Source organism: Odocoileus virginianus, chromosome 22 (assembly GCF_023699985.2).
Source record: "Odocoileus virginianus isolate 20LAN1187 ecotype Illinois chromosome 22, Ovbor_1.2, whole genome shotgun sequence".
Classification (NCBI taxonomy): domain Eukaryota; kingdom Metazoa; phylum Chordata; class Mammalia; order Artiodactyla; family Cervidae; genus Odocoileus; species Odocoileus virginianus.
In genome coordinates, this window is record NC_069695.1 from 45,888,162 (window position 1) to 45,911,924 (window position 23,763).

At 38.6% G+C, this 23,763-nt stretch overlaps 1 protein-coding gene across 4 annotated transcripts in view; it reads left to right on the forward strand.

The window, feature by feature from the left end:
* CDH7 (cadherin 7) overlaps positions 1 to 23,763 on the forward strand; it is a 139,156-nt gene that overhangs the window by 81,786 nt on the left and 33,607 nt on the right. For all 4 annotated transcript variants that reach the window (XM_070452928.1, XM_070452927.1, XM_070452929.1 and 1 more), the window contains one exon: positions 20,257 to 20,510. In XM_070452928.1, the coding sequence (XP_070309029.1) occupies positions 20,257 to 20,510 (254 nt within the window). The remainder of the gene's footprint in view (positions 1 to 20,256; positions 20,511 to 23,763) is intronic.

The window sequence follows — 23,763 nt, forward strand, 5'->3', positions numbered from 1 at the left end:
TACATAAAAAGCAGTGTCCAAAATTTTTACAGACCCTTTGTTTCAAATTTTTTTTCATTTTTATATAATACAGGATTGCAGGAAAACATTAAAATGTTAACTGTAACTGTTTCTGGATCTTCACTGTTTTTCAGTATATAATATGCATTAGTTATAATTACAATGTTATTAGGCTTATAAGAATATTAAGTAGCCAAATCAGAATATGTTTAATTGACAGCACTTTGTGGTCTATTTTGAGTATTGATGAAAATTCTTTTCTAAATGCAGACATATATCACAAAGATGTCAGAGAGTGGGCTAAAATGTAGTATATTGTTGAGCTGTCTAAGGTATTAAAAAAGACATTGTCCTCTGCCTAATGAAATTAAGACTCAAAAACATTCCAAATTCTATAAGCATTTAGAGTAATGGATTTTTTATTTTTGATACAGAAGATTTCCTACCCATGCACAGTCAACTGAGTAATGTTTTATACCTAATAAATGCCCAATAATTGATAAGGATTTATCAATTCATCATATGAGAAGTTAGCTAAATGCTTCAATAATTTCTTATGCTAAATATGGAATCAAAATTGTGTTATTTTTAGTTTAAATTATTGACAACTAAAAATGAGTTTTATTTACTCCAATGGATTCTAATATATGAATGTTGTCTAATTTTTATTAGACAATTTTTGTTAGTCTAATTTTTTTTTAATGTTTCTTCCCCTTTGTTTTCTGATATAATGTCAGTGATTGTCTTTGGATAATTAAGCACATTCAGTGTACAGGATAATCTTGAGAAATAATGATGGTAGAACATTTTGCAGCTTTACCATTGTGGCATAGATAACCAATAAAATATTTAATATTTAATAAAGAGAATCTTGTTCATTTTGAACTCCATAAAGTGTAGAACCAGGTCAATCATCTAGATATCAAGGGTCAAGAATTCATATTTAGGTTAAAGTCAGAGCTTCTTTAAAAAATCCCTTGAGAACTCAGGTGTTGAATGCTAACATGATGTTATGTGTCATATCGGGTCTAGTAAAACAGTGTATAGAAACATTAATGTAGACTACAAAATGAGTAATGGTGTATTACTCGAGATGGTTGGTTAAGCTTGCTCTGCTTTACTAATGTGAAAGATTGATCTGATGTTGTTTCATCCTCATGTAGAAGATGTATTTTCCACATCTTATTGGGGTAAAACCATTATGTTCAGAAAGCAAAATAGTCTTCAGTAACAGATAATATGAGACTAAACTGTATAGTTTTGTGACATTTTAATGACTATTAACTCGTTATAAGAGAATGTATGTGTATTAAGACAGGGTATCCAAAGCCTTGTATATGAAAAAACTAAAATTTAAATAGATAGACCTATAGTGTTTATAATATGCAGGTAATATCTACATAGAAATAATTGGCAATAATAATCTCTTAGTTTTCTTCATGCTAAAGATCTTTAGCATTATTCAATGTTGCTTAATGGGGCTTTGCTTGTGACTCAACCTGCCAATGCAGGAGACACCAGTTTGATCCTTGGGTAAGAAAGATCCCTGGAGAAGGAAATGGAAACTCACTCTACTATTCTTGCCTGGGAAATCCCATGGACAGAGGAGCCTGGCAGTCTTTAGTTCAGTCACTCAGTTGTGTCCAACTCTTTGTGACCTCATGGACTCCAGCACATCAGGCCTCCCTGTCCATCACCAACTCTCAGAGTTTACCCAAATTCATATCCATTGAGTTAGTCATGCCATCAAACCATCTCATCCTTTGTCGCCCCCTTCTCCTCTAGCCTTCAATCTTTCCCAGCATCAGGGTCTTTTCAAATGAGTCAGCTCTTCGCATCAGGTGGCCAAAGTATTGGAGTTTCAGCTTCAACATCAGTCCTTCCAATGAACACCCAGGACTGTTCTCCTTTAGGATGGACTGGTTGGATCTCCTTGCAGTCCAAGGGACTCTCAAAAGTCTTCTCCAACACCACAGTTCAAAAGCATCAATTCTTCAGCGCTCAGCTTTCTTTATAGTCCAACTCTCACATCCATACATGACTACTGGAAAACCATAGCCTTGACTAGACAGACCTTTGTTGGCAAAGTAATGTCTCTGCTTTTTAATAAGCTGTCTAGCTTGGTCATAACTTTTCTTCCAAGGAGTAAGAGTCTTTTTATTTCATGGCTGCAGTCACCATCTGCAGTGATTTTGGAACCCAAAAAAATAAAGTCTGGGGTTGTAAAAGAGTCCAAGAAGACTTAGTGACTAAATAGCAACAGCGTTGCTTCACATATTCCTCCTACCCTCTTTCTCCACACAGTTCTGCATAAATAATAGATAATCAGGGTAATTACCTGGTATACATCAAACTAATTTTTATTTCCAAAGCTCCCTCCACCCACAAATTCCTTTTTAAAAATTATAATTTTCACTGTCTGCTAATGCATTCTAATGCCTAACCAACCCAACACAGAGTTCTTACCAATACTGAAATAAACAATTGTAAAACATGGCTCCTCTAAAAGTTAATTATAAACAGTGGAAATTGTATATTTATTTTGCACGTCAAGCTTAGTGATCAGCAAACTTGTTTCACTTGACAGAATTGCTTATGGTATTATATATTAATCTAGTTTTTAGAGGAAAAACTATGAAGTCATAATTCTTTTTTCACTTTGAGCAGTTATTTATTCAAAAATGCAATTCACTTTTTCTGTGCATTGACTACACCTAGCACTGTAGCTCAGAATTAGTTTTGCATTTAATCCAGGCCTTCTCCTTTCTCAAAACCTCAAATAAAGCTCATATTCTGACTGCTTTCTTGGACATCAGAGAGCTATGTTTTGGACCCCCCCTAGAATTATTCAGACTTGTGTTTGCTAGATGCATGTCCCACTACTCCTAGTTTTATGCAATAGTCTGGAATAGACACTAAGCCACTTAATTCCTAGAAGCAACATCAATTTTCTTCTGGGTCTTTGAATATTTCCTTCTGCTGTTGGACTCTCCTGGGCTCAGCCACCCCTGCGCACTTATTCTCCCTCATCTTTCAAGACTGGAAATCGCTCCCATTCTTCCTTCTTTAAACCAAATAGGTAAACAGAGGTTGTAAAATTGTCTGTACAACAATTTGTCTTTCTAGTTCAAGGAAGGGTGTATGTGCACATATGCTTTTCACTGTTGGGCAGTGGTCTAGTAAAAATGTAATACTGTGGGTTTTTTTTTTTTTTTAATTTTTTTGTAGATGTTAGCTATGGTTACAATGATTTGGATAAATAGCCAAGGTCCTATAGAAGTGCCCAAGTGAGCCCAGGCCCCATCTGCCAGCCAACTGGTCAGTCCCTGCTAGTCACTCAAAGATTTGAACATGACCTAAAGAAGAAGCTGCACAGTGGATCAGTAGTGTTATTCTGCAGGTAAACAGGGGGAAGGGGGCTTTCTTGTGGAGGTAACCACCTGTGCAGAGGTTCGTGTCCGACTCTTTGCCACCCTGTGGACTGTAGCCCACCAGGCTCCTCTGTCCATGGGATTCTCCAGGCAAGAATACTGGAGTGGGTTGCCATTTCCTTCTCCAGGGGATCTTCCTGACCCAGGGATCAAACCTGGGTCTCCCGCATCACAGGCAGATCCTTTACCCTCTGAGCCACCACGGAAGCCCATATCATATGAGATAGAGGATATCATATGGCATGTTAAGCTCAAAGCACAAAAGTAGGGCCGGTTTCCTGGAGTGCAGTGTGGAAGGGGGTGTTGGTACCAGATGAAGCGTAGTATATATGAAAGGGCGTCTCTATGCCTCCTTTGCAAGGACCCTGTTACATATGTACAATGCTTTGCAAACAATGGCTTATAAATAATAAAGGGTATTTTACTTTTAGCTATGATAAAATACAGTCTGGAGTAGGAAGTTATATGTTCTGATTTCTCTTGAACACTTATTATTGGGACTGTTATTCTAATTCGTTGAGCATTTCTCTTCTTTTCAAAGCTCTGAATTGTAATGATATTTACTTAAACATTTATTTAAAATGTTACCACTTTTCCTGGCCTGTCAAGTAGCACATTTTTTTTTTTAATTTTCTTTAAATTTAAATCCTTGAAGTTTCTCTAGTCTTGTCCTTTCTTGATCCAGAATAGATCTGGTATATGTTTGTTTGTTTCTATTCTCTTTGACATTCCCCTGAGATTCGTTATCACTGCTTCACTCCAAAACTATTTTTTTTATTGTTTCTGAGCTCATAATCTGAATTCTAGTTTTTTAATTTTTAAATCTGACCTTTTAAAATTAGTTTTTAGAAATTGTTATTCAAAACTCAACACCATTTTATTTTTCATTATTCTAGCTAGTTTGTAAAGAAGCTACTTTACTATAAAGTATTTTATACCTTCAGTTCAGTTGCTCAGTTATGTCCCACTCTTTGTGACCCCATCAACTGCAGCATGTCAGGCCTCCCTGTCCATCACCAACTCCTGGAGTCCACCCAAACCCATGTCCGTTGAGTTGGTGATATCATCCAACCATCTCATCCTCTGTCGTCCCCTTCTCTGCCTGCCCTCAATCTTTCCCAGCATCTGAGTCTTTTCCAATGAGTCAGTTCTTTGCATCAGGTGGCCAAAATATTGGAGTTTCAGCTTCAACATCAGTCCTTCCAGTGAACACCCAGGACTGATCTTTAGGATGGACTGGTTGGGTCTCCTTGCAGGCCAAGGGACTCTCAAGAGCCTCTCCAACACCACAGTTCAAAAGCATCAATTTTTCGGTGCTCAGCTTTCTTCATAGTCCAACTCTCACATCCATACATGACCACTGGAAAAACCATAGCCTTGACCAGATGGACCTTTGTTGACAAAGTAATACCTTATATAGTATAAATGCTTTATAGTACAAAATAGTACTTAACTATTAAGACAGAGTGGTACAACAAATTGAAAGGAAGTGGTAAAATAACCATTGATAAAGTTATATATTTAGAAAACTGTAAAAGAATGTATTGAAAAAGTATTAGAATTCAGGAGAGCTTTTACTAATGAGAACTACAAAGTGAAGTGAAGTGAACTCTCTCAGTGTCCGACTCTTTGTGACCCCATGGACTGTAGCCCACCAGGCTCCTCGTCTGTGGGATTTTCCAGGCAAGAATACTGGAGTGGGTTGCCATTTCCTTCTCCAGGGGATCTTCCCGACCCAGGGATCGAACCCAGGTGTCCTGAATTGCAGGCAGACACTTTAACCTCTGAGCCAGTAGCTTCATTATAGTTCATGAGAAGAGGTGTATGAACTCTTGTCTTCAATCCAGCCACATGGATTTAACCATTTAGGGACTACATGTGGAGTATCCATCCTTCTTGTCTGTATCCCTAACCCTTCTGTGTTATACTTTATTATTTTTAAAAATTTTATAAACTGTGAGCTGTGTGAGCTCACAAAGGCAGTCTTTACTCCCAAATCCAAGTGATTTTCCATCATGAAAGTGACAGTGTCCTACTCTTTGCAACCCCATGGACGACTGTACAGTCCATGGAATTCTCCAGGCCAGAATTCTGGAGTGGGTAGCCTTTCCCTTCTCTAGGGGATCTTCCCGACCCAGGGATCGAACCCGGGTCTCCCACATTGCAGGCTGATTCTTTTCCATCATGAAACCACCACTATTTTGGTTCTCAATTTCAGAAGAGTATATTATGTTTTGTTTTGTTTTTTAACTAAAGTCACTCTCTCTTTGGAGTGGTTTTCTCAGAATGAAGGAAGTCTCTTAAGATATGCTGATTCTCTCTGTCAAGAAATAGCAATTGTTTATGGCCCTCAAGGACAGGATTTTGATTTTCAGTTCTGCTTACCAAGATTTCAGTAAAGTTGGGGTGTATATTCTGTTCTAGGTAAAATATTTCCAGAGACACCTCAGAGTGATCAGAGTCTGAGAAAACAATTGAGTCCCATAAATTCACTGTTCTTTTCATGACCAGATAATAGTAGAATCATTTGTGAAATTTAGAATAGATTTCTGAGTCTGAGTCACAAGAGCATTCTGACTAAAACCAAGAAATTCTGAAAGAAGACAAAGCTTTCTCCCATTGTTCTCAGAATATCTTAAAATTTTCAGAGATAAATAAGAGAATGCAGTGGGAAGTCCATTAAAAAATGATCATTTGTTGAAAAGTTTTCCAGGCTCTCCTAACTTTAGGAAAACATTTACAACCAGGCACTGCTAGGATGTTGACGAGCACTTTGTTCAAGACGTGTTTGTTCTGATTGTTGTGTGTCTTAAAATACTACTTCACATTTGGATAATGGTGTTCTTATGTCTATTTAGATAGAGCCATTTCTATTGGAATTAGGTTATTTTGTACCTGTGAACCATGCTTGATAATCATCTGAACCTATTTTCTTTCTACTCTATAGCATAATAAAACTCTAGTCCATTGCTTTTTCATAAACAATGCACCATCATGGTTACAATGAGAGTCATTCTAGTTTGAGCAAGTTACTCTCCTATTTTGAAACAGCTATGTATACTGTACTTTGCATACGGGTAAATTTAAGGGCAGGGAGAAAGTAAAACAGTCTTTTTCTAAAGCATACGTTAGTTAGAAAAAGAAAAATAAGGACAGAATTGTGCAAGACTACCTTCAGTTATATGGGATTCCCTGGTGGCTCAGTTGGTAAAGAATCTGCAAGAGACCTGGGTTTGATCCTGGAATTGGGAAGACCCTCTGGAGAAAGACGTGGCAACCCACTCCAGTATTCTTACCTGGGAAACCCCATGGACAGAGGAGCCTGGCAGGCCTACGATCTATGGGGTCACGAGAGGCAGATGTGAGTAGACCACCACCATCACCACCTTCAGTTATGCTATTACTGTCCTCATGTCTGATATAGAAAATGTTTATTCATATGATCAAATATGCAGAAACCACAAGGCTAGAGATTTGTATGGCTATTACCAGATAATTATTTCTTTTAGAATTCAGTGATCCTTTCTGTACATTTAGACATGATTATATATTTTAAGTATATTTTAGATAATAGCAGAACCATAGTGTTAAATAGTTAAAGCAAAGTAGAGTCTACTTCTGTGGCCATTTATGAATGATTTGATGATGATCTTTATAACCAGTTACCTAGGGCTTCAACATCCACAAAGCGCGAACATAAGTATTATCCCATGTTGAGTGAAAACCATGTCTTTCTTTCCACCTAAAATTCTTTCTGTTTACATTTCTCCATCATAATTTACAATGTAGGAACTTTAGTCTTTCATTTTTCCTTTGAGTATGGCAATCTTACCTCTAATGTACTTCAGTTTTCAGTGTAAAATCTCAGTTGGGATTACATATGGGTTTTGCTTCTATAAAATACATTACTACGTAGAGTTACAGTACAGTAAAAAAAAAAAAAAATGAGCATTTTCAAAATGCATTTCCTATGAAGGATAAGCACGCATCGAGTTTGTGGCCCAGGGATGGCTTGTGTGGAGGCACATATCATATTGTCAAATAACATATTTAAGGTTCCTCAGGCCCATTCTACTGCTCTATCTTCATAATCTCCTCATATTCATGCCCTCAAAAAGGCTGAATGAACTCGAAACCATCAACTAACAGCATTCCTGGGGAGGCACTGACACCACGGCTGGCCTCCATCCCCTGCGGGGGAGGCAGGGTTAGAATATGCTGTGTCCTGTTGACTTACTTGGCTGCACAGCTTTCTGAGCTCTGGGTCTGCTGTCTTGTTATTGAGACGTGTCCTTGTCTGCTGCTTGCAGTAATGAGGGGCTAATGCTCAGAGTCAAGTGTTTATTTCAGTATTTCATAAATGCTGCTGATGTGTGGTGCAGAAAAATGAAACCAGCAACATTTCCAATTTATTTTTTTTCTTTTCATTACATTTTTTTTTCCTTTCAAACATGTTATTTAATTAAGCCTGCTGCTGTGGATGCACGTTTCTCAAAATGGAGCAAAGATCTCCGTGCCCTTTGACTGTGGAAAAGCATACATTTCGGGTTTTAGTTTTGAAGGCTGGATGTGATAAGATTAATACAGTAACTAATTTAGTGAATGTCTGATTTTCAGATTAATATTTTCCAATTTGTTCCACCCATTGTTGCTGTGTATCAGAAGTCGATCCTAACATCATTTTAATCTTTATGAACATGGGTGCGTGCATAGAGACTGTTACCTGCTTATTAAGGTATAAATGTACTTGTTTTTGAATAGTCAAGATTAGAGATGAATTTAAGGTCTTAAAAAAGAAGAAATCAAGTGTTCCTGAAGAAAGTTGATAGTAATGTGAATGTCAGCACATGATAGACTAAGGGACTAAGACTCTGTTCCTTAGGAGTATTTTCTGTTTTCTTTGATTTTGGCAGTTATCAGAGTAATCTTTTCAGAATATGTGTATGTCAAAGACATTTTCCAGTGAGTCTTTTATGTTTTGTGTGGTTTTTTTTTTTTTGGCTCAGGACAAGTCATAGATAAAATACAATTTTCCTTCTTTTCCCCTGGTTGTTGTTCCCTAGATTAGTTTCAATGGGTAGGATTCCAAGGAAAAAATATTTAAGAAATAGATAAGAGAGGATTTAGTGATTATGTAAGGAAAGTTGGAGAGAGAATTTAAGGATAAAATTAATGATTCTAGTATGGGCAACTAGCTGAAAAATGTGCTGTACCTTCAGAATGGCAGTGTGGAGGTGATTAAAATGTAATATTACTTTTGCGTTACCTGTGACATCTAGGTAACTGTTTCTAGAATGTCATGAATAAGGGTTTTATCTCAAAGGGGAAGTCTAGAGTACAGAGTTACGTTTGGGAGTCTTAGCATATGCATGGCAATTAAAATGAAGGGGACAATTGGGAACACCATAAAGTATGCATATAAAATGAGGAAAAGGATTTTTTAGTTATTACTCGGTGAAACTGACAGATTTCAGTTAATAGGGCAGAGAAAGATTCAGAAAAAGCATTTTTTTGTAGTCGTCTCAGATTAAGGTATTTTAAGAGAATTTAAAAATAACTGATTGAGAAAGGAAATAAAAACTCATATTTAGATCAATAAAAGGATTTGCATATATTCTCAATAGAGGGAGGTGACTGTTGGATCCTGGAATCTGTGTCCTATAGTAAAGACAGGGCATAGTCCATAAGGCAATGATTAGAATAGAATCATTAAAAAAAAAAAGAATAGAATCATTGTATGGATGTGAGAGTTGGACTATAAAGAAAGCTGAGCACTGAGGAATTGATGATTTTGAACTGTGGTGTCGGAGAAGACTCTTGAGAGTCCCTTGGACAGCAAGGAGATCCAACCAGTCCATCCTAAAGGAAATCAGCCCTGAATATTCACTGGAAGGACTGATGTTAAAGATGAAATTCCAATACTTTGGCCACTTGATGTGAATAACTGAGTCATTTGAAAAGACCTGATGCTGGGAAAGATTGAGGGCAGGAGGAGAAGCAGACGGCAGAGGATGAGATGGTTGGATGGCATCACTGACTCGATGGACATGAGTTTGAGTAAGCTCTGGGAGTTGGTGATGGACAGGGAGGCCTGGCGAGCTGCAGTCCATGGGGTCACAAAGAGTCGGACACGACTGAGTGACTGAACTGAAGAATAGAACGCCTGGAGTTCATGGAAATTTCCATGTATAGATCTGACCTCTCTGCCATTAGCTTATTTGGTTAAGTCTATTTTTGTTCATTTTCCCTTTATATTTGGCCATCAGATATCAAAAAGTGAAGTCACCCACTCTTATTCTCTTCCTTTTTGTGGTTGTATTTGCTGCTACCCAACAAATCACCCCAAAGCTAGTGCTTTAAAACAGTGTTTTTTAGGCTGTGATTTCATGGGTCAGGATTTGGTGGGGTTCAGCAGGGTGGTTTTTTGGTGGTCTTACGTGAGCTCCTCTGCAGAGGTGGCTGTCTATGTGCCGGGATGATAAGAAGGGATGGAAGCATGCCTCCTATCAGCCAGTAGCTAATCTGGGTTTGTTCCATGAATGGCAGGAAGAGAAGCTGCAAGTTTTCCTGAAGCTGATTTCCATAACTAACCCTACATCCCTTCCACTACTTATATTGATTGAAGCAGGACTGGGTGGCTCAGATTCAAGGAGTGAGGAGGTGAAGCACATGGAAAGAGAGAGGCTATATTGTAGGGACCTCTCATGGTTCACTGGTCAACACTTCACCCTGCCAGTGCCGGGGGTAGAGGTTCAGTCTTGGTCAGGGAACTGAGATCTCACATGCCATGCATTACAGCAAGAAACCAAAAAACAAAAGAAATACTGTGGATACTGTGAAAGGAGAAGAAAGATCTTGGGTCCCAGTTCTTCTCCAGAGAAACTAAAAAACCTTCAGGTTACATTTACATGAAATGGCAAAAGTAAGGGTGACTCTCAGGTCAGCTGACTTCCACTGTAATCTCCTCTCCCCTGTCAGCATGACTCACAAAGTAGTCATGTGGATCAAGACAGTTTAACAGTTGCCATTATTTCATAAAGATCCCCTGAGAAACATAACTGTGTTTGGGTCGGAACTGGGTTTGGCTTCCCTGAAAGTGATGGAGAGCCTTTCACTGAAGCTTGTGGTCCAGTCAGTAGTGCATGCTGGGAAATATGGACATGAGCAAGTTGGGAATCAATTTGAGCTGTACTGTGAATCAGGTTTTTGATGTTGGGCAGAAATACAGTCATTTTTGCAAGGCTTGTTTTCTAAACTTCTGTTTATGAAATTCAAACAGCCTACCTAAATTCACTCTTAGAACTATACCCTGCACAGGGTAAGAACTGTATAAATATGCATTGTTCTTGGGGAATATATTCAGCAATTTATGGTACTACCTCTTTTTTAGATGGTGCAATTAGCAATTTGAAATGTAAACACATTTAGTTGATAGTCAAAGTTTTTTAAAAAATTTTTTACAAAATGGAGATGTGTTAGGTATACCTGCTTGAGTTGCTGTTTAAAAAATATTCAGTGATCTTTAAATCTAGGTTAAAATGTTAATGTAAGTATTCATGGAGGTCAGACGGCACTTGTAAAGCTAGATAATAAAAATAATAATTCTTGATATATGTATACTTATTTTATTCCTAGTATCTTGACACGATTTAATGTCTTATGCTTAAACATTCCTGCAACTATTCATAATAGTGTTCTTAGGGTCCCAGTTTACCTGTAAGTGCTAGATACTTTTTATGTAAATAATCTTATAAAATATGACTGTATCAAGCACAAGAGAAGTAGCTATTAACACATGGAGTTTTTTGAAAGTTAAAATAATGACCCTTATAAAATTATAAAATGGACATATAAATTATAAAATGGACACCCATTAATTTTCTACTGCTTATTCTGTATTTGCTCTTATATATTTTTGCTATAAGGGGTTTACTCAATTGCTCCGCAGGTGGAGAGTCTGCCTGCAATGCAGGAGATGCAAGAAAATGGATACCTACTTCAGTTCAGTTCAGTCGCTCAGTCTTTATGACCCCATGGACTGCAGCACACCAGGCCTCCCTGGCCATCACCAACTCCCAAAGTCTACTCAAACTCATGTCCATCGAGTTGATGATGCCATCCAATCATCTCATCTCTGTTGTCCCCCTTTCCTCCTGCCTTCAATCTTTCCCAGCATCAGGGTCTTTTCAAATGAGTCAGTTCTTCACATCAGGTGACCAAAGCATTGGAGTTTCAGCTTTAGCATCAGTCCTTCCAAAGAATATTCAGGACTTATTTCCTTTAGGATGGACTGGTTGGATCCCCTTGCATCCAAAGGAGTCTCAAGAGTCTTCTCCAGCACCACATTTCAAAAGCATCAATTCTTTGGCACTCAGCTTTCTTAGTACTACTCCAGTATTTTGCCTAAAAAAATCCCATGGACAGAGGAGCCTGGAGGGCTGTAGTCTAAAAGGTAGCAAAGACATGGACATGACTGAGTGACTAAGCACATTTTGCTACATTTCAAATAATTTGTTCTTAAATTGTTTTGTTTCCTTCATTCAGTAGGCAGTGAATATCTATCTTACCTGTCTCAGACAATTGTTACCTGCTGGAGAGATGTAAGATTTTACATTTGGCTTCTATCATAGATCTCAAAATCTAGCACAGTGAGACAGGAAAGAGTCAGTACCTTGTAGAAGACACCCGCAGAGCTGACAAAACTTTCAGAGCTCTTGTTTTTCTCCCCCTTAACCCCTGAACACCTGTGAAGGCATCAACAGTGACACAGTGATAAAGAATGCGCCTGCCAACACAGGAGAGGTAAGAGATGTGTTTTCCATCCCTGGGTTGGGAAGATCCCCTGGAGCAGGAAAAGGCAACCCACTCAAGTATTCTTACCTGGAAAATCCCATGGACAGAGGAGCCTGGCAGGCTACAGTCCATGAGGTCGTGAAGAGTTGGACACGACTTGGTGACTGAACAACAATATATGTTATTGTCCAGTCACCAAGTCGTGTCTGATTCTTTGCGACCCAATGAACTGCAGTGCACCAGGCTTCTTTGTCCTTCACTATATCCCGGAGTTTGCTCAGACTCATGTACCTTGAGTCAGTGATGCTATCCAGCCGTCTCATCCTCTGTCGTTCCCTTCTCCTCTCGCCCTCATTCTTTCCCAGCATCAGGATCTTTTCCAGTGAGCTGACTGTTGGTATCAGGTGGCCAGAGTATTGGAGCTTCAGCCTCAGCATTGGTCCTTCCAATTACTATTCAGGGGTATTTCCTTTAAGATTGACTCATTTGATCTCCTCGCTGTCCAAGGGACTCTCAAGAGTCTTCTCCAGCACCACAGTTCAAAAATGTCAGTTCTTCGGCGCTCAGCCTTCTTTACGGTACAACTCTCACATCCATACATGACTCCTGGAAAAACCGTAGCTTTGACTATACAGACCTTTGTCGGCAAAGTGATGTCTCTGCTTTTTAATACACTGTATAGGTTTTTCATAGCTTTTCTTCTAAGGAGCAGGCATCCTTTAATTTTGTGGCTGCAGTCACCATCTGCCTTGATTTTGGAGCCCAAGAAAATGAAATTTGACCCCGTTTCCACATTTTCCTCATCTGTTTGCCATGGAGTGATAGGCCATGATCTTAGTTCTTTGAATGCTGAGTTTTAAGCCAGCTTTTCCACTCTCCCTTTTCACATTCATCATTGAGTCTCTTTAGTTCTACTTCACTTTCTGCCATTAAAGTGGTGTCATCTGCATATCTGAGGTTGTTGATATTCCTCCGAGCAATCTTGATTCCAACATGTGCTTCATCCAGCCCGGTATTTCACATGATGTACTCTGCTTATAAGTTAAATATAATTATTTTTAAATTATTAGTTAAATATATTTATTATTATATATAATAGTTTGGAACACACCTTTCCCTTGATGCCTTCTGTATAAAAAATAACTTAGTGCACAAATCTGGATATAGGTTTTGTGGTTCACAGACATTTTAAGACAAAAGCTGTCTGTAGTGATAAAAGTCACTTGCAACTGTCAAAGCATAAATGTCACTGGACAAAGTTAAACATGTAAGGCAGATTTCAAGGATATTGTAGTTAGGGGAGAAATATTACAAAGACTTGAAGAATTTTTAAGGGCTGGAGTATGTGTGTGTGGAATGGGGTGAGTGTAGATCACACTGTATTTGTTTTACACAAAGGAAACATACATTTTCTTGTGTTTTCATGATAGCGGGTAGTTTTATAACTTGGAGCAAGACTCCTGCTGAAAGTTGATTCTAAGAAAAGGGAGGTCAGGAGTGAGGAAAAGTTTTGTTTGCATTTGGTCAACCTGAGGGCACAATTCAGGGAAGGGAGAAAGGAAGGCTGCAGTGTAGTTATGCATAATAATGGCATGTTTTGCTTTTGAAAAAGGGAAAAACTTTAGCACTCTTAAACTGTTTAAATGTACAAAATTGTTCTTTACTGAGAAAGCTTTTCCAGGGTTGTAGATTACTTCTGAGTTCCTGGGTGGTAGATTAATGTACAGTCAGATAATCATCAAGGGCAAGTTATGATTGTGGGTTCTTTTTCCATTGGTACAGTCTCATTGAAGCCCATTGACTTAGTAAAAATGATTTATATTGATTTGATCAAGAAGTAGGGAGGATATTGAAAGCAACAGGGTCTAATGCTTTGATCCAAAGGACAGCTGAAAGCGCCAGAGAAAGAAATGCTTTTAAGGATGATGAACGGTCTCCGTGCTTCTGTACAAAATCAGTATTAAACATAAGACACTAAATATATAGACAGGAACCCCCGTGTACACTAACACAGAGAACAGCCCTGGTGGTTCCATGTGATGGTTTCAGGAACAGATTGAAGAATTTCCAGAAGGATGTAACTTGGATCAGTTCCTGAAACATCAACAGCAGCACTGACCAAAAGCAAAAGCCCTAAAAGAAGGTCATTGAGTTTCATGAGAGCGTGTTTGGCTGTAGACCAGAAACCAAGCTATAAAAAGAAGAAAAAAAATTCAGTGCAGAGATTTTATTAAATGAATTCAAGATGCTGTTTTAACTAAGGTTTTACTGTTAAGGAAGCTAATGGAGGTGGGGAGAATCTGATAAGACTCCACTGTTTATGACAGTTAATGATTTTTAATTCAGAAGATGAATATTATAAACTAATTTTGCCAAAGACATAGGCCTAGGTGTCCTGGGGAGAAACAGAAGAAAAAGATGTAACCTTTACTTTCCATTTGATTTGCTCGTAACCTAGCAGGAAATAATGGCACTAATAATGGCAGTGTACGATAGTAACAACAAATGCTGACGCAGTGATTGCTGTGTGCCCATCACTGTTCGAGATGCTTTACATTTATGAATAATGTACAGCAACCCTACTTGCTTGGTGAGGTAGGCAGCTACCAAGATGTGATGATGTCATCCAGCACAGGATGCTTATTGCTCTTTGAGTTTGGAGAATGCTTGTTTGTTCTAGCAGAAAGGAAATGGGTGGTGGGCAGACATGGCTCAGAATTTCCATAGTGTGTCTGCCCCTAAGTACATATATAATCTTGGTCTTTCACTGGAGCTTTTTGCTAGTTTCAATAGTACCAACTTTTACTTAGTTTTAATAGTATCAACCTTGCATCTTTTAAAATGAACCTGAAAGATGTGCCTAAAACTTTCTGTTTGAAGGTACCTCTCTCTCAATATAAAGAAGTCTCAGTATAAGTCTTATTATGAAATCATTCATAAAGAAGATGGGTTTCCCAGGTGCGCTAGTGGTTAAAGAATCAACCTGCCAATGCACAAGACATAAGATACACAGGTTTGATCTTTAGGTTTGGAAGATCCCGTGGAGTAGCAAATGGCACCCCACTCCATCTAGCCAAGCTCTTGCTTGGAAAATTCCATGGGCAGAGGAGCCTGGAGGGCTCCAAGCTATAGAACACACAGACACACACACACATACAGACACACACTCACAATCTCTAAAAGATTCCCATAAGAGAAATGGCAGACACAGTTCTATGAGCAGGAGGGAACAGCAGATGATGCACACTGGAAATGTACCAAGTATGCTGTATGTAGTGAATAATTCATTTTACTTGGAGTAAAAAGGGTGGGAGGAAGAGGTGTAAACCTCTAATCTGGAGAGAGAAGCTTATTATCTGGGGCTTCTTAGACCAGGGATTGGCAAACAGCTGCCTGCTTGTTTCTAGACAGCTCAAGAGCTAAGGATAGTTTTATGTTTTTAAACGATTGGAAAAAAGAATCCAATGAAAAAGAATGTTGCGTGAAACGTGAAAGTTACATAGAATTCAGATTTAGTGCCTGTCAATGAAGTGTTATTGGCACACAGCCAAGCTAGTTCATTTTCATGTGGCAGAAAACCATAGTGCCTGCAAAGTCTAATTATTTACTGTCTGGTCTTTACAGGAAAAGGTTGCTGACCACTGTCTTAGTTATTATGCTTGCTTTTTCATCCCAAAGTTCATCGTCTTCTGATGGCAATAAATTTACACAACGCTATTTCATTATTTAGGAGGGACTATGGCCAACAAGCAGCTTTCCTTTTAGTGTCTCCGACACAGATGACACTCGACAGATAAAGCAGCTTCTCTATGGCATTGCTAACTTGGGTCTAAGTGATGGAATATTGAGTTCAGATTCTTAAGAATCCTTCATAATTTCTTGCCTTTTTGGGCTGTGACGTGAACAGTGTTTTGGTCAAATTTCCAAATATATCTAGTCTCCAGTGGTATGTAGTTTCAAGTATTGAATAGACTGTGTTTAAACAGTACCTTTATCTCCTTCCCTTCCCTTCTTCTTTCCCTGGTCATTATTTTAATTTTCATTCCCCAAGTATAGCTTTGCTCATGAAGTTTAATCTGTTCAATTGCTCAATCGTGTCTGATTCTTTGTGACCCTATGGACTGCAGCACACCAGGCTTACGCTTCCCTGACTATCACCAACTCCCGGAGTTTACTCAAACTCATGTCCTTTGAGTTGGTGATGCCATCCAACCATCTCATCCACTGTCATCCCCTTCTCCTCCTGCCTTCAATCTTTCCCAGCATCAGGGTCTTAGACTCAGTTCTTCGCATCAGGTGGCCAAAGTATTGGAGTTTCAGCTTCAGCATCAGTCCTTCCAAAGAATATTCAGGACTGATTTCCTTTAGGATTGACTGGTTTGATCTTGCAGTCCAAGAGTCTTCTCCAACACCACAGTTCAGAAGCATCAATTCTTTGGCGCTCAGCTTTCTTTATAGTCCAACTCTCACATCCATACGTGACTGCTGGACAAACCATAGCTTTGACTAGAGGAACCTTTGTTGGCAACGTCTTATAGTTATGGGATATATTGCTTATGTAGAAATCAATCAGAAGGAGAAAGCAGGAATTAACATTTTACTGCAAAAGTCATTTCTTCAATTTGCCATCTATCACACCACACCCCTCTTTGAAAACTGGCTTATTGTGATTTGCTCTGAAAATCATTCTGCGTGGCAATTCCTTCTGTCTGGAATCTTGATTCATGGGCCCTCATAAGAATTCTTTTATGGTTCTATTTTCATAATAGCTTTTAGGCAGCCAATCTTCATGCATGATCCTGTGTTTCTTTATGACTTGGCAGCATCCAGATGTCTTTACTGCATCTTGTTGCCTTTTAGACACATTAAAAAAAAATTGCCATGAAATAATTGCGTTCATTTGTGCAGGAAATGTTAAATTATTCTTTCATGAGTCAGTCAAACTTTTACTTGAATACAGAAAGACTTGCTGTCCCTTTTGGTAAACCTGCATGAATATCTTAAAAGTTGTGGTTTTGAAATGATTGAAAAGGAGATAGTAAACAGGGTTTTTTCTTTTTCTTTTTTTTTAAAACCTAATCTTATCTTACATAGTCACAGAATATATAAAAATAAGATTTTTCTCATAACTTACCAGTTTTGTAAGTAATATAAGAACAAATTGAATAGGTACATATCCAAGCTATGTGTATGTTGAGAGTGTCTTAGGTAAATGTATTTGGGTAAATAAGAATGCTTTGTTTTAGTTTTAGCAGAACCCAAATTAAGTATTGGATTGCATGTATGCGCCCAAGAAAATTTTAATGAGGAAGTCAAGTTTCTCGGATTTCCGTCATAGCTCAGTCAGTAAAGAATATGCCTGCAATGCAGGAGACCCAGGTTCGATTCCTGGGTTGGGAAGCTCCCTTGGAGAAGGAAATGCAACCCACTCCAGTATTCTTGCCTGGAAAATCCCATGGACAGAGGAGCCTGGTGGGCTACAGTCCATGGGGTTGCAGGACTCGGATATGACTTAATGACTAAACCACCACCAAACCATCAAGTTTGTTAGAAGAGTATTTGCATCACAATGACCTGAAGAACCTTTTAAAAATACGAATGTCTGTGACTCACCCTGGATCTGCTGAATCAAAATCTTCTTGGAAGGGGCTAGGAAGGTATTAGAAAGTTCCCCAAGTGGTTCTGATTCTCACTTTTGGCTGACAACCATTGGGCTAGAAATATTTTTGGAGAGTAGACCAAAAAAAGGTAGCCTCAAGAAATGGTTTTGGTGCTCGGGCTTAGTTGCTCTGTGGCACGTGGGATCTTCCCAGATCAGAGATCAGACCCGTGGCTCCTGCGTGGGCAGGCAGATTCTTCACCACTGAGCCACCAGGGAGATTCCATGCATTTTCATATGAAACCTCAGAGAAGAATTAACATTTGGTTTTCCCATAGTAATTATATCTAGTGTTTCTGGTCAAGAAAAACAATATACGTTTCTTCCCCCGTCTCTCACTTCAACCTTCTGGATTCTCTGGAGCAAAGATTCAGTTCATTTTCAAGGCTCCTGAGGTCTGAATATCTGGATTCTATCTTTTTCTAATTCATTAAGAATTTATCAATGCTTTTCAATGTATCAAATTCTGAATAGGCACTGAGTATGCTAGTACTGAAGAAAACAGTCTAGAATTTAAAATCTACTAGATGAGACAGATGTTAAGCAGATAAACAATTCAGTAAGTGCTCTCTGGCCCAGATATTATAAACCTATTTTTTTGTATTGGTTTTTAAGGTATATATATGTTAATATATTTTATGTAAGTGGTATATAAATTTTTATGTCTCATATAGCATATACACATATACATAGAGTGTGTTATTAAGTGTATATACATTTTATATTTATATATTGCCATCATTTTTATTAGCCTCACATCCTTCTGGAATGAATTGGAATGTATACATACCTACATGTGTGTGCACACATATGCCCATACACATGATGATGACTTTAGACTACAGTTCTACAGCAATACATTTAGCTAATTTTTCTCACTGATTTTTTTAAATTAAATAACATGTAAAATGACAAATATATTGTTTTCTTTAAGGTTTGTGCTTTTTTTCACTTGGAGTATAGTTGCTTTACAATAATTAATTTTTATATGTGCTGTGGCTTCTGTTGTTTTCTTTCTAAATTTTTTGCTTTTATAGCATTAAATGTAACAGTTATTCTGGGACAGTGTTTCAGTGGCAAGATAGATTGAAAGTCCCAACAAGCTGGAACTCTCTATACCTCTTGAAGAAAGAGAAGCATGCTGTTGTCACAAATAGCTTCCACGTGTCAGGCCTGTGACCCTTTTTTTTTTCACAGATGGTGCTTCACAAGTACACTTCACTGCCCTTAAAACTTTTTAAAGCTACCATATGGTTTGACTCGGGTCACTGTATCTGAGAAAAATGTTAGCATGTTAATCCTGTTCAAACATGATAGAAGAGAGATTATAACTGTCAACCATTTAATATAAACAGACACTGTGTGTACTGATGGTGGAATATTGAAGGAGGAAACAGTGGTGCTCCATCAAGAAGAATCAGCTATGTACACACTTGTGTATTTAAAATGGATCACCAATAGGTTCGCACTGCATAGCACGTGGAGCTGTGCTCAGTGCTACTGTGCAGCCTGGATGGGAGAGGGGTTTAGGGGAGAATGGATCCATGTACACGTATGGCTGAGTCCTTTCACCTGAAACTATCACACCGTTGTTAATCGCCGTACCCCAGTACAAAATAAAAAGTTAAAAAAAAGAGAATCAGCTATGTTTTCTGGCTATATAACTACAGTATGCCACCTCTTGTGATGCAGGTGCATTCGGTACACTTGAAAGTTTAGGATGGTAAGTGTGTGTGCTAAGTCACTTCAGTCTTGTCTGACTCTCTGTGACCCTGCGGACCGCACAGGCTCCTCTGTCCATGGGATTCTCCAGGCAAGAATACTGGAGTGGGTTGCCATACCTGACCCAGGGATTGAACCCACATCTCTTAAATCTTCTTCATTGAAGGTGGGTTCTTTACCACTAGTGCCACCTGGGAAGTCTTAGGATTGTAAAGGAGTCCCCTAAATCAATGAAAATGATGTTGTATATGAGAAATTCAACTGAAAGTTATCTTTTTCCCCCTTTTCAAAATGCACTCCTGGGTAGTGCAGTGAAATTACATGGTTGATGAAGACTACCTTGAGGTCCCTGATGGAAAAATTTTTATATCATATCAGTTGTTGTTCCAGTAATATTCTAAAGACCTGCACTTACTCATGCAATGTACTACACAGAGTGGATTAAGTTAGCTCAAAAGCACTTACCGTTGTCTGTGAGCCAGAAAGCCACAAGGATTCTGATTGACATTATTATTTATTGTTTTTGAATGCTGATGGTACATTTTCCTGGTAGAGTTCTGCACTGTGCTTATTGACATGCATACGTGAAAAGGCTCTGCTTTTCTGAGTATTTAATGGGCAATTTAATTTTCTTAACAACTTTCTTTACAGGACTTGGATTTTGAAGCCAAAACAAGTTACACACTACGGATAGAAGCTGCAAACAAAGATGCCGACCCCCGCTTTCTGAGCTTGGGACCCTTCAGCGACACGACAACTGTGAAGATAATCGTGGAAGATGTGGACGAGCCCCCTGTGTTTTCTGCACCCCTGTACCCCATGGAGGTGTCGGAAGCCACCCAAGTTGGGAATATTATTGGCACTGTAGCAGCTCACGACCCAGATTCTTCCAACAGCCCAGTGAGGTAAGAGCTCCTTGCTCTCCTTTTCAATAATTCTGGAACAGTGCACCCTTGTTCAAAACTCATGTCTCTACATCATGATGCTTTGGGATCGTGAGTGCTCAGCCGCTTCTGTTGTGTCTGGTTCACTCTTTGTGATCCTATGGACTGTAGCCAGCCAGGCTCCTCTGTCCATGGGATTCTCCAGGCAAGAATAGTGAAGCGGGTTGCCAGGCCCTCCTTCAGGGGATCTTCCCAGCCCGGGGATTGAAGCCACATTCCCTGTGGCTCCTGCATTGGAGGCAGATTCTTTACCACTGAGCCGCTGGGGAAGCTTTGGGGTTATAGCAGTTAGAAATCAGTTATATATATGTATTGAGCCATCACGGCAGAAGTGAAACAGGATCAGAACCCCTCAACATTTTACTAATTCTAAAATATATCACCTGATTATCCAAGGCCATTATTGTGTGGCAATGTTGTATCTTTTTTTTTTTTTTAATATTTATATGTTTGTTTGCCTCTGGCAGGCCTTAGTTGCAGTGTGTGGGATCTTCAGTTGCAGTGTGCAGGATCTTATAGTTGCAGCATGTGGGATCTAGTTCCCTGACCAGGGATTGAACTTGAGCCTCCTGCGGTGGGAGCATGGAGTCTTAGCCACTGGACAACTAGGGAAGTCCTGCAATACTGTATCTTTAGGCACCATTATCATCCACAAGCAGAGCTGATGTTACTGTTCAGCCTATTATCCAGAGCACTTTTTCAACACAAACTGTGTTCAAAGAGAAAGTGATGTGTGTCCTCATTGTAGGATAAATGTTTATGTTAGAAAACTAATTTTATAAGCAATTTAAATTGGGAATTGATTTCTCAGCAGATCCTTTTTTATATTGGTCTGTATGGATAGTATGTGTTTGTTAGTCTAATCTACTTGTTAAAATAACACCTTATTTATATACAAGGACTAATTTAAAATGTTCTTTCAATAGGCCTGTATAGAGAGTAGAAACGTTGTTATAACCAACTCTGTAGGGCTAACAATAATGATATGTAAGTGTTCCAAAATATCACAGCATGACAGTTCACACTTTTACCTATAGTCTTACATATAATCTAAGAGCTACATACATATTTTTGTATATGTATGTGTTCACATGTGTACATATGATAAAGTATGTTTTTTCAAGTAAATATTTAATATCTAAGTATATAGTATATACTAGAAATTAGATTGTATTTCATATCTTAATTTGGGTTCATAAGTAACACATTTTTATTTCATGGTTTGAATTTTGATTATAAAATCTATAAAGTGGGCTTCCTTGGTAGCTCAGCTGGTAAAGAATCCACCTGCAATGCCAGAGACCCCAGTTCAATTCTTGGGTCTGGAAGATCCCCTGGAGAAGGGGTAGGCTACCCACTCCAGTATCCTTGGGCTTCCCTTGTGGCTCAGCTGGTATAGAATCTGCCTGCAGTGTGGGAGACCTGAGTTCAATCCGTGAGTTGGGAAGATCCCCTGAAGAAGGGAAAGGCTGCTGCTGCTGCTAAGTCTCTTCAGTCATGTCCGACTCTGTGTGACCCCAGAGACAGAAGCCCACCAGGCTCCCCCGTCCCTAGGATTCTCCAGGCAAGAACACTGGTGTGGGTTGCTATTTCCTTCTCAAGTGCATAAAAGTGAAAGTGAAGTCGCTCGGTCATGTCCGACTCTTCGCGACCCCATGGACTGCAGCCCACAGGCTCCTCCGTCCATGGGATTTTCCAGGCAAGAGGACTGGAGTGGGGTGACATTGCCTTCTCTGAGGGAAAGGCTACCCACTCCAATATTCTGGCCTGGAGAACACCATGGACTGTATAGTTCATGGGGCCCCAAAGAGTCTGACACAACTGAGCGACTTGTACTTTCACGTTTCACAAAAACTAGTGAAGGTTTTATATTGAGATATGTTCAGCTAACCACTGATTGAACTTCTGGTGTAACTGATATTTAATAATGCTAAGTGCTCTTGAGCTTATGAGCTAAGTCTAGACATTGATTGCAGAGTGTCATGAAAAACATCAACACATTAGACAATGATTTTTAGTTAAGAAGAGCTCATAATCCTGTCTCCCTAAAATAATAGGTATTTAGGCTTATTTATATAATATAAATAAATTATTACACACACTTAATAATTAAATATCAATTTATCATTAATATACAAATAATAATCAGCATATATATATATGTAGAGGTATGTATATGTAATTAAATTAGTGCTCTCTTTTCCTTCCCTTTTGTTTGACATTAATATCATAGTCTACTAAAGAATTGTATAAAATAACTTATTTTAAAAGTGAAGTCATAGTCATTACTTCTGTCTATATAACAAATTCAGGCTATGTAATAGCCTGTATTATTTTTAACACAGTGGTCATAAACCATTTCTAAGAATATAACCTTCTGTACACTAGAATATCTATGAGTTGCAGATGCACTCAGATGGAATAAGCCTTCTCTTCCCTGTAAAAGCCCAGCCTGTATTGTCAGAAAGTTCCCTGACTTAAGTTCAGCTCCATCCACTGAGTCCTATTAAAGCACACAGACGTGAATTTGGGCTTTGTTATAGCATTGCAATACCAGTGACATACTTGTCTTCTTCCGCTATGAACAAACAACCACAGTACAATCGTAGTCATAGATCACGTGCTCAGGAGAGCCTGACTTCTGCTTAAATCACTTAATTTAATGGGGAGAAAGAGAGAAGGCTTTCATGAAATTGAGAACTGGAAAAATAGACACAGTAATATACATGATAATTCAATACTTCAGCTAGTGAGAGGATTTGAGAAAATTTTGGTTTATTGGTATTTTATAATTTTTTTCTTTATCCATTTCCTTGTGTATCATTCTGTTGGAGCCTTTCAGAGTAAATATTTCACTTTTAATAATATTTTATTTGAAAAAAAATGCAGTATTAAAATTTGAGGAAGGAGAAGGGAGAGTAGGAGCAAGTGGGTAGTAACTTGAGTTGGAAATGAAGTGAGTTCCATGTCTGTTCCCTGGAGCACAGAGAAAGGCCAAAGGGTGGACTCTGCTGAATTTGGAGGTAAAGACTTCTGTGTCCTCCATCAGCTGGCCAGCACTGTATTTTTACCTCATTTTTAGTTTCTTAAAACTAATAAAGATGATCCTGAAATTTCAGGTCAGTGCTTCTTACATCCTTTTCTAATCTCTAAATCTCACAGATAAGCATTTTGTTCAAAGTTGAATTAAATGTTGAATTAAATGTTATTTTGT